Here is a 14,931-nt window from a genome sequence, read left to right on the forward strand (position 1 = left end):
GAATGTTCGCAACCCGAGCGTCCACTGTACCTCATCATTCTATTTTTATCATAAGATAATTCACACTCTGTGCTGCATTAGATTAATACTGATAGCTGATTTGCTATCAAGGCAGGACCAACTGAATTTCCATTTCTGGGATCAGTTAACATTTTAAATGCACATCTTTGAAAAGATTTGATCTTAAGTTATGTGTTATTCAAGTCTTGTATTTAAAGAAGTCTATTAATGTCTTTGTTGCACTTTTTCCTCAGTACTTCAAAGGAACCTTAGGTTTACAATCTGGGGATTCTGCCCTGTTCATCAATGGGCTGCACATAGATCTAGACACACAGGACATATTTAGGTATGAACTCTTCAAATTCTTCTTAACTTAGGTTATGGTATAGCAATATAAAATGCTACAGTATTATCAGCTGGTGGCGTTCTAAAGTTTTATCTGATCTGTGCTCTTTCTAGTTTGTTTGATGTCCTGAGGAACGAAGCTCGTGTTATGGAAGGGCTGCACAGTTTGGGAATTGTTGGCCTTTCCATGCACAATGTGTTAAAGCTGAACATCCAGCCATCGGACTCTGACTATGCTGTAGATATCAGAAGTCCTGCTATTTCAGTGAGTATGTGGGGTGAGATTTCCACCGATCAGTAAAAAAAATCATTCACAGTATGTTATATATCCTGGTACACTTGTGCACATTCTTCACTGAAGTGTAAATTCTTTGAGGCAAGTCTTGAATCTTATTTTAGTTCAACATACGAATCCATACAGTTAAGTTACTTCCACTGCATTTGAATCGCTAAATAGTGGCCCTAAATTGAAATAAGTTCTAATAGTCCAAGCAACAAGTATTTTTAATTTATCTTGTTTGACTTTCTTTTCTTTTTAGTGGATCAATAATCTTGAAGTTGACAGCAGATACAATTCTTGGCCTTCCAGTGTCCAGGAGTTGCTGCGCCCTACTTTCCCTGGTGTAATCAGACAAATAAGGAAAAACTTCCATAATTTTGTAAGTGGTATCTTATTTTGGTCTATGAACTTCATTCTAAGATTTCAAGGGTTGGGCAACTTAAGATTTTATTTGTATGCAATGTTAATTTTTATTATAAGTTTTCCACTAAAATTAAGATAATCCTATATATTTAGCTTAGTGTATCTGTTCTAATATAAAAAACCCCATACAAATAAGAATCCATAGAGAGATCTAAAACATTTAAAATTAAAATTGTGAAACATGGTTCTAGTCCTTCTGAAGTGATGTAATGGCATCTGAATCCGTACTTTGCTATGACTTTCAGGTACTCATCGTAGACCCGTCCCATGAGAGCTCGGCGGAGTTGCTTAGCGTGGCTGAAATGTTCCTTAGTAACCACATACCATTGAGGTAATGCTGCAGTTTCTATGTGTGTGGAACTTACAATTTTATTTTTGAAGCTGAGTAATGTTCACAGCTACAGGGACGCGGGTGGCGCTGTGGGTTAAACCACTGAGCCTCTTGGGCTTGCCAATCAGAAGGTCGGTGGTTCGAATCCCCGTGACGGGGTGAGCTCCCGTTGCTCGGTCCCTGCTCCTGTCAACCTAGCAGTTCGAAAGCACGTCAAAGTGCAAGTAGATAAATAGGTACCGCTCTGGCGGGAAGGTAAAGGCGTTTCCGTGCGCTGCTCTGGTTCGCCAGAAGCGGCTTAGTCATGCTGGCCACATGACCCGGAAGCTGTACGCCGGCTCCCTCGGCCAATAAAGCGAGATGAGTGCCGCAACCCCAGAGTCGGCCACGACTGGACCTAATGGTCAGGGGTCCCTTTACCTTTAATATTCACAGCTGATCAGCTTTCTGAGTCTATGAAAAGTACATATTTGGCATGATGGGAGTTTTTCTTGAGCAACCATGCATCTCCACTACCTCTTATTCCTAACTGTATGAGAGAGGAGCCTTTTGGGTCTGATCACATATGGGAGGTATCTGGAGGTCCTGGTTTATACCAAGTGGCTGTGGGAAATCTGATATGGGGCACATGCTTATGCCTATGTGAGTTTTGCACACATGTGAAATACCACAGATATGGAGGAATGATGCAGATGTAACATTATATGATTGTGTACCACAATGCCGCCTCCTCCTCATGGATGACTTCTTCACACCAGCCAGATTCATGGCTCAGTCCATGTCTGCACCAATGTCAGCCATGGTTAATGCTAACCAGGTCTGGCTCCTATCTCAGGATTTGAAACCAGAGCTTGATGTTAGTTCCATTGTCTGGTTAGGATTGAATCCTGGTTAGCCTTAACCTTGGTTAGTTTGTGCATCAAGAGAGGAAGGGGTTGCAGGGGAAAGAGCACAATCCGACAGCTCATTCCTACATCCCTTCAACCACTGATAAAGGATCGGTAGTATTTAGTGGTGGTCAGTGTCACTCGTGTTCACAAACCTAAACATTTCCGCTGCAGATGCTGTGCTTTTGAATATATGATTTGGATTTTAGTCTGTTTTCTTTTGTTTTGTTAATAGGATTGGACTGGTTTTTGTGGTTAATGACTCTGAAGATGTTGATGGTTTACAAGATGCTGGGGTCGCTCTCCTTCGAGCCTACAATTACATTGCGCAAGAAGTTGATAATAATTTTGCCTTCCAGACGGTTATATCTGTGAGTGTTTTGGAGAGAATTAATGCAGCTGTATTTGTTTATGTCAGCCTTGAGGCTGTTGCAACAAGAAGAGACACTTCTTGTTGCAGCAGTTTGCCTTTTCAGAATATTTGGGTTAATGATTATGAAAGTAGTAATGTACTTGCTGTCAGTGATATGAGGGCAGGTTCTGTTGTGAGTTCTTGACCGTCTCTTTCATGGAAGGATAACTTTTCTTGCCAAAGCCACTTTTCTCCCACTGCACTGTTCTCCAAGTTAAGCTGTGAAATTGAAGTGACATGTGCTCTCTATTGTGCATTCCTAATGTAAATGTAATAGAAAGGCTAGGCGAGGAACGATCTGGTACACTGTTGTGCATTTTCACATCTTTTCATTATCCTGTAACTATAGTGATGGCAGCATGGGATTGGAGGGTAGGGGGGCAGAATATAAATCATCCTTGGCACCACAATGAGGCTTTTAATGCTGCCCTTCCCTTGCTCCTGTCTCCACCCTGGTCCCTCTACCTTATCACTGATGTACCTGTGGAATTGAGAGCTTGTTGTCACAGTCATACTTGTCTCTTGGCCAAGGCTAGTATGTGTTTGGGGGGGAGAGTGGGTAAGAGTGGATTCCTCCATCCTTCCTGCCCTACATTGTGTGCCGTGCTCTGTTCCTGTTGTCCCTGCAGTTTGATTTTAGCCTTCAACTCGCTCTTAACAAAGTTGGTTCGTAATGGTGATCAGCCTTTTTTAGAGGCTCATCCATGCCACCATCAGTAATTTACTTCCCCTCATGACATTCTGCTGGGCACTTAAACATCCTGGGAAAATAAAGATATTGGGAGAACTCATGAGAAACTTTTCCCTGTAAGAACCTGTAAAATAGATAACCAAAGCAGTTTGTAATGCATGCATACAGCCATCTATCCGTCTGTACTGTATGATATGTATAATTATTTTCCTGCAGACATCAGCTTTGCAGGCCTAGCCTACACCAAGTGTTGGGATGTAGCGATATTATGTTGCTCTATAAGACACTGCACGTGAGCAAAAAATAAGGCTGCTAGTTTTGTCACTCTTGCTTACCTTACTGCTTCTTAGGCCTGGGGATGATGGGACAAAAAGACTAAGCTAAACGCTTCATGGATAATGTGGGTTTTGCACTGCTGAGGTCTTCCTGGAGCGAGTTTGATACATAAGGGCAGGCAAAGCAAAATTGAGAGAACAGCTGATTTATTGATGATCCTTTGAAGTGTAAGGAGAAGAGGTAATGTTTTTAACTGTGCATGTGTCAATGTTTTCTTGACAGATATACAACAAAGTAAATACAGGAGAAAAACTCAAAGTGGAGCATGTGGTTAGTGTTCTTGAGAAGCAGTATCCTTATGTAGAAGTGAACAGCATCTTAGGAGTTGATTCTGCTTATGATCACAATAGGAAGGTAAGGCATTTACATGTGCAGCTTATCCATTTTCAAAGCCCATAACTCTTTTTGTAGAATAAAATTTCTGCCAAACTATTCATTGGAGTGGTCAGAGGTGCCAACAGGATTTTCTGGGCCAGTTACAGCAGTATTTACCCACCATAACCTGCTTTCGCATAGGTTATTTTGGAAACATGGACTGTGTTGCAATAGATAAAGTCAGTAGAGGCAGAAAGAAAAAAAATCTTATTTGTATCTTTTGTACGTTTCAGGAAGGACGTGGCTACTACGAACAGACAGGTGTTGGGCCCTTACCTATTGTGCTTTTCAACGGAATGCCCTTTCAAAAGGAACAACTAGATCCCGATGAACTAGAAACTGTGACAATGCATAAAATACTAGAAACCACCAGCTTTTTCCAGAGGGCTGTGTATTTGGTAAGCCATGTTGCTTGTAGTCAGGGATTTCAAAGACCTCTTCGGTGCTTAAAGATGATGGCTAAGAGTCAAAGAACTGTGCAGCTAGTTCTGTGCTTCTAAGCAGGCTGTAGGTTTACCTTTCCCAAATGGCAGCCCCCCATTGCCACAGAGGAAACTGCTATGTCACAGATCGGCTGTTCCAAGAAATGTAAAAATCCAAGGGGTTGCACATAAGAAGCATTTTAACATCTTGCAAAATATTGAAATCCTAATATGTCTTTAGATGACCTATTTGAAGGGGAGGTTCTGAGAGAACAAGGAATAAAACTAATTTTTTAAAAAATGATTTGACTTCTCAATATTATTCTGATTTTCAGACCAGTTCCAAAACATGCTTTTTGTTTGTTGGAGGTTTTAGATTTGATTTTTTCTTTCTTTTTCAGGGTGAATTATCAAATGATCAAGATGTGGTTGAATATATCATGAACCAGCCTAATGTTGTGCCAAGAATCAACTCACGGATCTTGATGTCTGACAGAGAGTACCTAGATTTAACCGCAACTAGTAAGGCACACTTGCTGTTGAATCCATACAGAATTTTAATAACAACAATAACTTGTTAGTGGACAATAAGATATGATTTGGACACTAGTTTGTACTCCCCGCCCCCTTCTGGCACGGCAACAAGCTGTTCAGAAATACCCACTTGCATTTTAAACTACAGTTGTACCTCTTGTTACGTCCGCTTCATGTTACGTTCTTTCAGGATACGTCCCGCAGCGGCCCGGAAGTACCGGAAAGGGTTACTTCCAGGTTTTGCTGCTCGCGCATGCGCAGGCACGCAAAATGACATCATGCGTAGAAGCGGCGAATTGCGACCTGCGCACACACAGAGGTGGGTTGCGTTCTTCTCATGTTGCGAACGGGGCTCCAGAACGGACCCGTTCACAACCAGAGGTACCGCTGTAAGTGTGCAGTTTGTTGTTTTGGACAAACTGCAGTTAGTTTAGATTGGTTGGTCAAGACAAATAAAAAATACAATTATTCTAATCTTAAAACAGAAGCAAATAAATGTTTCCAGTCTCCTCGTCATGGATGTGGCAGAGTAGGAGGGGAGATGAAGGAATTCACTAGCTGAAGCCTCCTGCAGGCAACATTAAGCTGTAGTTTAGCATTGTATCATCATCATCATCATCATCATCATCATCATCATCATCATAATTTATTTATACCCCACCCATTTGGCTGGGTTTCCCCAGCCACTCTGGGCGGCTTCCAACAAAGATTAAAAACACACTAAAACATCAGTCATTAAAAACCTCCCTAAGCAGGGCTGCCTTCAGATGTCTTCTAAATGTCAGATAGTTGTTCTTCTCTTTGACATCTGATGGGAGGGCATTCCACAGGGCGGGTGCCACTGCTGAGAAGGCCCTCTGCCTGGTTCACTGTAACTTGGCTTCTTGCAGTGAGGGAACCGCCAGAAGGCCCTCAGCGCTGGAACTCAGTGTCCAGGCAGAATGATGGGGGTGGAGACGCTCCTTCAGGTATACTGGTAAATGTTGTTTAAGAGTTTGAAGGTTTTCAGGCATTTTGTATTGGAGAAATACAAGGGCTCTGTAATTTATTGGGTGGCTTTCTGCCCTTTCTCACTCCTAGCCCCTGTTCCTTGACGTTGCAGCTGTTCTTGCCTACGCTTTATCATTTGCTCATCTTTCCTTGTCCAAATTCTACAATGAATTATTTAGGAACATGCCCTGTAGGAACATTTTATTGGGAATTTGCTACCAAAGAGGGTAATTTTCATTTTAAAATTAATAGAATTTGATTTAAAGTGGTGATTGTTGATGAGTTAATTTTTTTCTTGCAGATAATTTCTTTGTGGATGATTATGCTAGATTTACATTCATGGATTCCAAGCACAAGACAGCTGCTATAGCCAACAGCATGACCTACATGACCAAGAAAGGTACAATTATGGGAGTCCTGTCTCTTTCTGCTACTTTTTTGGCCAGGGTTCCTTTTGTGTTGTGAAGCATAGCAAAGCATTTTTAAAATGTTTCTAATGGTGCCATGTTACTGCTCCTTCTTTGTGCTAGTTTTAATCTCACTCTGCCCTCTGATCGATCCTTAAATGTATGCCCAGTTTTATCTGATCAAGTTCTTTGGTTGTTCATAAAGGCTCCATAGATTTAGCATGTTATTATGGCTTTGCCATGTTAACATCTGAAGAACCAGGTACTGTAGAAGAAAAGAGTACAGATTGGTTCATAATGTTAAAAGGTATTTGCATGGCATTTCTTTGGCCTGTCTAGCTTCCAGGCAGCACCATATTTTCTGTTGTCTTAGTTGATTTCCTCTGCTAGGCTTGGTCTATACTTGAAGCAGGGCGAAAGGTTCTTGCTCAGCCTGCTCCCTGATATGCTAGTTTATTACTCACAGAGTGTATTTTCTACCACCTTACAGAGCAGCCTTCTGTGCTGGCTGGGGCTAATGGAATTTATCATTTAAAACAGGCATGGCCAAACTTGGTCCTCTAGATGTTTTGGGACTGCAACTCCCATCATCCCTAGCTAACAGGACCAGTGGGAACTGTAGTCCCAAAACATCTGGGGGGCCAAGTTTGGCCATGCCTGTTCTAAAACATCTGAAGCGCACCAGGTTGCAAAGACTTTCAGAGTCTCCTTTTCTCTTTCATTTGCTGTGTAGACCCAACAGTAGTCAAGTGCTAGTCTTGTTTATTGGGAAATGTTAGCTTGGAACTTCACCATTTAATTTCACTTAGTTTATTAATGTATATGGATATATGAGCAATATGTTTCCTTATAGGAAATGGAAGTGTTAACCATAATTGCTTTTGAAAATAGCCCAATAGCAGCCAATGGTAGTTGATTATTGCTGTGCTTAGAATAGTATTGCAGCTGTTGCTAAGACATTTTTTAAAACCCACCCACTCACCCTAAAATCACGAATTCTTCACTTCGTTACCACATTTCTTATTTATTGCTTAACAATAAAAGACTACAAGTTGACTGAATATATGCCAAAGGAGCAAATAAGCTTAGGAGAAAAATGGGATGAAATATAGTGCTATTGCAATTCTGCATATATGTGTAAGTTATTACTTTGGGCTTTTATAGCCATTATGGGCTTTTTTTGGTTTGGATTTTCATATAAAATTGTCAAATCAAGGCTTTATTCTGATTTATTATGCCTTTGCAAACCATGCACAGCTTAGGTAATGAGTCTGGGAGAGAGAGGGGAGTCACATGCTCCCATCCTTAGCCCCCCTCTTCGGTCTCTCTGCTAAGGCCTATGGTGGCACCAACTTTAGCTACAGATAATGCGAACCAGAGATTGCTATTGACTGCGATTGAAGCCAATCTCAACAACCTGGTTAATATAAATCCTGAAAATTTTTCTCCTTGTTGTCCATAACCCTGGTGAAGTTGCAAGTAAGAGATGAAGAATTAGAGGAAGCATAAATATGTCAAATTCTGTGTTGGATTGTGTCTGTGGGCTTCAGCAATTCTTCTGAAGAAACAGACTTCCCTGCTTCATTCTAGTGATGTACCACAAATATAGAACATGTTCCCTGTTTGATTTTAAAAAGCACATGAAAACATTCTTGATCCTCTCTGGCTTTTGATGTAGGAGTATCTAATGTGTTTGTTTTGTAGTGTGTGTGTGTGGTTTTATTTAGTTCTCTTCTATAAGTCACTTTGAACATAACAGCTAAGGAAGGGCACTTGAGACATTCTACAAAAGCTTAGTTTGGGGATTTTGTTTTGGTAGATTTATCAATGATTGACCAAGTCTTCTTGCCTGTCTAGGCTTTTAACACCAACAACTTAAAAAATGGGTAAACTAAACATTTTATCCATCATTAAGGAACCCGCTCATTAAGACTCATTACTAGAGGTGCCCTTGGCCTCATCTTACAGTGGTTTTTTGAATTGTTTCGGATATTGAGCTCCAACTATCTAGGTGAAAACCTTGGAATAGTCTGACCAGCAAGCTGCAATCTAGAACCTTGTCCTACTTGGCAGGTTCTAATCTCCTCCTGTGGTGAAAATGTGGTTTTGGGTCCCCTTACACAGCCACAGTTAGGCAACAGCTAAAGCCTCCCTGGAACCGTTGGAGTCTAAAGTTTAGATCCTGGCAATTATGGGCAAGTTTAATGTGTATTGTCTAGGTATGGTGATAAGAGCAGATAGTAGCTGGGCAACTAGCTCTAGGTTCAATTAATGAGACAACCTGACTTCAGGCCTTGGTTTGTTACAGAAAATGTTCTTGTCACACTAGTGGATCATCTTTGTTGCAAGGTAGCATGGGGCACTGTGCGCCTGTTCATTTTCCAGTACCCCTCAATGACTTAATATCAACCATGCTATCCTCCTGGTGGGATTGGAAATGCAGGACACACTACTTTTACAGTCCCACTTAGCCTGTTGGGTAGTTCTCAGAAGGCAGTGCTGGGGAGCTCTTATGGGAGTTACCCTTTGGGATGGGATATGGTTCTATTCTGTCACCCATGCTTTTTGATAACTACATAAAATCAGTGTGAGAAATGTGGTAGAGATTTTGACTTCAGTATCTTCAGTATACAGTATGCATCTTGCACAGCGGTTATAGAGCGTATACGCAAAAACGTGTATAGTCAAACCATCCTCTTGGAACTGCCCCTGCGCAAGCAGTCTTACCTTCTAGAGCAGGGGTAGGCAACCTAAGGCCTGGGGGCCAGTTGTGGCCCAGTTGCCTTCTCAATAAGCCCTGTTATTGATAATTAACACCTGCCATCATGATTCACTCTTTGTGAACATACAGCTAAAGACTAGAGCTGTCTTTGGAAACTGGGGGTATTTGGAAAATCATGTGTCATATAGGATCTTGTCAGGTGTATCAACTAGGCTTCAGTGTGAAGAGGACAAGGCATGACAGATCCATTTCATTTGGAAGGGGTGCATGACTTCTGAAAATTAGAGAAATACTAGAGATGTTGTGGTTTCCTATTGCTGGAAATGAATTAATTCATAGTTGCCTCTGACATTAGTCACTGTTTACAAGGGTCATGCATACCCTGCTGTGGCTGTTGGGTACTTGCAAGGTCTATTCTGTAAACTAATTATATCTTTTCCCACTCTTTCCTGTTTCACTTCTGTCAGGCATGTCCTCCAAGGAAATTTATGGTAATGAGCTTGAGTGCATTTCTTTCCTTTTTTGCATTACTAATTTAAATACATTAAATCATGCTCAGAGCCCTTAATTATTGACCTTAGAATCTGTAGGGAATGAAAAATAGATGCATGTTTAAAATATTTCCAGAAATATAATTTGAGTCCACATTGAAAAGTTTTGTTTATTTGCTAACAGGAAAACTTCAGTTGCTTAAATATTCTTTGATAAAAAGAATAAAAATCTTAAATGAATAGCTAAATAAACCCCAGATAATAAACAGAATTATGCATGTGCCTTATTTTGTGTACCTTAAAAGATAAACTTAATTTTAGCAGAGATATATACACATGCTGTTACCCTTGATAAATACTAATACTATTGGGAACTTTTTGTATCTTGCCTGAATGACTTTTCAAAACACTGCATGTGCCCAGGTTGAAATGGAAATGCACATTATGATATTATCAGCTTCAATTTTCTTCCTTGAATGTGTTGTTGTTCCTTTTACAGATGATTCTTTTGTTAGACCAGTGACATTCTGGATTGTGGGAGACTTTGACAAGCCATCTGGAAGGCAGCTTTTGTATGATGCTATCAAACACCAGGTATGTAGCGGCCTTTGTTGAAGAAGGGAAGGAAGGAAGGAAGCAGTCTTGTCAGCACACCTGGGGAACTGAGCTACACCACCTGATTGTTTTTTGTGCCTTTGAGGGACAGGTATGACTAATTGCTAGGCTCTCTGTGTTTAAAGGAAGGGGAACCAATTGTTCTTTCATACCACCATGCCTTGCTGCATCCTAAGATCTGAGAACCGGAGAGGAGCAAGCCATCATCCTTGGCTTAGCATTATGTTTCAGCCAGGGTTTCAGCTTTGTTTTCTCGTAGCAAAGAAAAATAGATAAGCTGAGAACAAACTTTGGTTTATCGTGGTTTGTTTGCACAAACCCTCGTTCAACTATAGTGCTAAGCCCAGGGATGGTGGTTTGTTTCTGCCCAGCACAAGCAGAAAGCAGGCATAATCAGCTTTCCTCTACATTTAAACGCTGCCTTTGTTTGCTGGCCTTCGGTGCTTGTACAAACTGTGTTCTAATGCACATTTTGTTTTTATGCAGAAATCCAGTAACCATGTCCGGATTGGCGTGATCAGCAACCCCAGTGAAGACCCAACCAGCAACAACACAATCATTGCTAGGGCTATATGGGCAGCCTTACAGACGCAAACATCTAACAATGCCAAGAACTTCATCACAAAATTAGCCAAGGAAGAGAATGCAAAGATGCTGGAGGCTGGAGCTGATATTACGGAATTTGCTGTTGGAGTAAGTACAAGCTGGCTTTTGCTGTGAGGTGGTACACTAGTAAAATGGAGCAGCAGTACCCATTGCTTTTTTTTAATTTACAGCTTTCCTGTCTTGTCTCTGAACTTACTTTTACTCGGGGTCTCTTTTCTTTCAGGGTATGGATATTGATATTTTCAAGGAAGCCTTTGACTCTCCTAAAGTGGATTTTGTTCTTTCACATACCATGTACTCCAGGGATGTTCTTAAACTGAAAAAAGGGCAGAGGGCCGTGATCAGCAATGGCAGGGTAAGCTGGATCCCCCCCCCCCCCGCAAAGAGAGCTGTTTCACTTCCAGGAAAATGTTTTGACATGCTTAGCCCGCCTAATTCTCCACACTTGAGGGAGTTGAGAATTTTAACTTTGCATATTAGTCAATAAAAATAATGGGATCCAGTCTTTTGACCTGAGATGTGTTGGAAAATTAGTTGGAGCTGAAAATTACCAGTACATGATAGGTCTTTGTTTAGGGTGGCATTAATAGCTGGGTTCACTTTACTTTCATTGAGCTACTCCCCATATGTTGTTTTAAGTCCTGTAAAGGAAGGCTCCAAAAAGGTTGAATGTTGTATTACATGATTTCATACTATGGGGAAATGAACATACTGTATTTTTCACTCTATAAGACACACCAGACTACAAGACGCACCTAGTTTTTGGAGGAGGAAAACAAGAAAAAATATATTCTGAATCTCAGAAGCCAGAACAGCAAGAGGGATTGCTGCGCAATGAAAGCAGCAATCCCTCTTGCTGTTCTGGCTTCTGGGATAGCTGCACAGCCTGCATTCACTCCATAAGATGCACACACATTTCCCCTTACTTTTTAGGAGGGAAAAAGTGAGTCTTACACAACAAAAAATACTGTAGTTTTCCATATATTTGAGTAATATATCTTGGAGCCTGGATTTTTATTGTTTACACCTGTTTATCCTAATAAGCCCCAAACCGTGTGTGTGTGTGTGTGTGTGTGTGTGTGTGTGTGTGTGAAAGCCACCTTGAATAATTAACAGCAGCATTCAGCTTCTCAGAATGAAACACTTTCCCACAGCAGTCCTCTGGGAATGCATAACTAATGGATCCAAAGAGCACTTTGGTGGCTGTTGTAATGTACTGCATTTGTCTTAGCAGTAAGAATAAAAAGGCAGCAATGTCAATTATACGCAGTCTATTTTGCTTTCCCTGGAATTCAGTTTTTCTTAACTGATTGGCAGTGAAATGGTTTTGATCATACGAAAATTTGCTTCCTTGCCATATTTATATAATACTTTTCAGTCTATCAAAGCCCCCAGGGCTTCTGACAATATCTGTACTTAAAAAAAAAACTTTTGCAAACAACAACAACAACAACCAGACAATAAATAAGAATGCATTATCTGTTCCCACAAACCCTTTGAAAAGGCAACATTTCCAGTAGGTTTTGAAATTCTGAAAAGACAGAAGTGTCATGCGTTCCAAGTTCTCAATAAGGTTCTGGATAGGGTTGCCGTTCCCTGGAAGGAGCAGGTTCATAACTTGGGTATATTCCTGGATCCAACATGGACACTTGAGACCCTGGTGGTCTTGAGGGCTAGGAGTGCCTACTTCCAGCTACAACCATTTGCCGGCTATGGCCACTCTTGACAGAGATGACTTGGCCATGGTACTCTATGCTCTAGTAACTTCCAGTTCGGATTGGAATGCAGTTTATGTGGGGCTACTACGCTTGAAGACTATTTGGAAATATCAACAGGTTCACAATAAAGCAACCAAATTACTGGACAAGGTTGCTTTTAGAACTCATGTAACTGCTCTTTTAAAACAGCTGCATTGGCTGCCAGTTAGTTTCTGGGCCCAATTTAAGGTGCTCATGCTAGTGTTTAAAACTTTAAATGACTTAGGCCCCAAATGTTTGAGAAACCACCTCATTTCCTGTGGACTCTCTTGGTACCTCTACCCCCTCAGACATTTGGCAGGGAGTAAGACAAAGATGGCCTGGGAGAGGGCGTTCTCTGTGACAGCCCTAAGTTGTAGAATTCCCTCCCCACAGTGGTGTGTCTTGTCACCCTTGCTGTACAGCTTTCAGCAAATGCTCATCTCTTTGGCCTTCAACACTTGAGATCTGTGTTTTCAGCATCCATTCTATCCCTGTGACTATAATTTGTTTTAAGCCTTTTTAATACTGAATTTTAAATTATTGTAACCCATCCCAGACCTGCTGGTGAAGGGTGTGTAATAAGTTTAATAATAGTAGCAGTAGCAGTAGCAGTAGCAGTAGCAGTAGTAGTAGTAGTAGTAGCAGTAGTAGTAGAAAAGCACAAATATACTTCTCGCAGGAGTGCATTACAGAGCCTTTGAGGCAGCACCAAAATGGCCCTGTCTTGTGTGAACACTTCACTTTCATGAAGTGAAAGCAAGACCTCAGATGTTGACCTGATTGGGAAGGTTCATATGGTAGGAAGCAATTGACACAGTTGCTAGTGCAATGATGGACAATGAGAACTTTCAAAGTAGTGAATATTTGACTGGTTAAATTCTGAACAGTAATATGAGTTGGATTACTGTGTGCATCACAGGGGGTGAGTAATTATGGCCCCGCCACAGTTTTCTTCACTTTCCTTGACTGTCTTACTGCTCTAATGCAACCTAATTTTCCACTTTATCTTTAGATCATTGGGCCATTGGAAGATGGTGAGCTTTTTAACCAGGATGACTTTCACTTGCTGGAGAATATTATTTTAAAGACTTCTGGGCAGAAAATAAAATCTCATGTTCAGGAGCTAGGAGTGGAGGAAGATCTGTAAGTAAAAATGAGCCAATGACAAACTGTTTGAAAATTGGGGATTCCATTTGTTCATTTGGTTTCTATAAGTAGGAACAGAGTAGATGAGGGAGATTCTTTTATTTTTGTACTAGTACAAAATACCAGTTTTTAGGATCCAGTAAGTTCTCATAATGGGCTGGATTCTATGAACCGAGGACAGACTTCCTCTTGCAGAACAAGGCCTTTCTGCCTTTCCCCTCCCAAGCCGTACATGAAGACTGGGAAACCTTCAGGTGGGGTTTGCAGCATTGTAGGGGGTGTGTGGGTTGGGGGGGGGTTATATTCACAGAAATAGGCTACTTTTGTGCAAGTACAAAGGCAGGTTCGTTCTATTTGTGCATCGCACTGCTGGATCCAAACTAGTTACTATTTTATCTTTTGCTAAAGCATCTAGTGTATTTTTAGCTTCCATATTAAAAAATATCACTTGATTAGGCCATTTTAGCATGAAAAGCAAATATTTGAGCAGATGGAATTTTTCTCTGTAGTGCAAGTGATCTTGTAATGAAGGTGGATGCTCTTCTGTCTGCTCAGCCAAAAGGAGAGGCAAGAATTGAATACCATTTCTTTGAGGACCGATACAGGTAAATATATGGCTGTAGATATTCTACTTTTATGTATGTGGGTTATGTAAATTCACTTTCTCTATAATCTTCAAAAAGCTTCACATTAACTTGTTTTTTTTTATTTGCTAGAATTAGAGAATGCTAATACATCATTGGGGATGTAAGACTAAATAGGAAATTGATTGCTTCTTCCTATGCATTGACAATTCTATCTCTGTTTATAGAAGGCATTGATGAATATATTATGCACTTCTTGGTGGGAGTGGGGGTAGGCTTTGCTTATATTTCTCTCATGGGCTAAAACATAACATGCATATGTCAGTTTGTATTTTTTTCTTTTTCTTTAGCGCAATTAAATTAAGACCAAAGGAAGGAGAGACGTATTTTGACGTTGTGGCTGTTGTGGACCCTGCTACCAGAGATGCACAAAGACTTGCTCCACTACTAATGGTGTGAATATATTATTAGTTTGCAGTATAAACAGTAGCTGAAGAATGTTTCATGATATACCAAACATTACCTTTCCTTATCTTGATATATAAGGTTGTTTTCATCACTTTTGAACACACATTGCCTTTTGTGTAAAGCTTAA

The 14,931-nt window shown here is 40.7% G+C and overlaps 1 protein-coding gene across 2 annotated transcripts in view; it reads left to right on the forward strand.

Annotated features, from left to right (window-relative positions):
- Positions 1-14,931, forward strand: part of UGGT1 (UDP-glucose glycoprotein glucosyltransferase 1) — a 39,139-nt gene that overhangs the window by 13,449 nt on the left and 10,759 nt on the right. Inside the window, exons 12-27 of one of the 2 annotated variants that reach the window (XM_081191100.1) lie at positions 255-346; positions 460-610; positions 885-1,004; positions 1,294-1,379; positions 2,502-2,637; positions 3,928-4,059; positions 4,314-4,478; positions 4,904-5,024; positions 6,328-6,426; positions 9,623-9,646; positions 10,146-10,240; positions 10,748-10,954; positions 11,091-11,222; positions 13,619-13,749; positions 14,262-14,357; positions 14,687-14,789. In XM_081191100.1, the coding sequence (XP_081047226.1) occupies positions 255-346; positions 460-610; positions 885-1,004; positions 1,294-1,379; positions 2,502-2,637; positions 3,928-4,059; positions 4,314-4,478; positions 4,904-5,024; positions 6,328-6,426; positions 9,623-9,646; positions 10,146-10,240; positions 10,748-10,954; positions 11,091-11,222; positions 13,619-13,749; positions 14,262-14,357; positions 14,687-14,789 (1,890 nt within the window). The remainder of the gene's footprint in view (positions 1-254; positions 347-459; positions 611-884; positions 1,005-1,293; positions 1,380-2,501; positions 2,638-3,927; positions 4,060-4,313; positions 4,479-4,903; positions 5,025-6,327; positions 6,427-9,622; positions 9,647-10,145; positions 10,241-10,747; positions 10,955-11,090; positions 11,223-13,618; positions 13,750-14,261; positions 14,358-14,686; positions 14,790-14,931) is intronic. The other variant, XM_081191099.1, reaches the window with a different exon arrangement.

The sequence above is a fragment of the Podarcis bocagei genome (assembly GCF_964188305.1).
Source record: "Podarcis bocagei genome assembly, chromosome: 4".
In the NCBI taxonomy this organism is placed as follows: domain Eukaryota; kingdom Metazoa; phylum Chordata; class Lepidosauria; order Squamata; family Lacertidae; genus Podarcis; species Podarcis bocagei.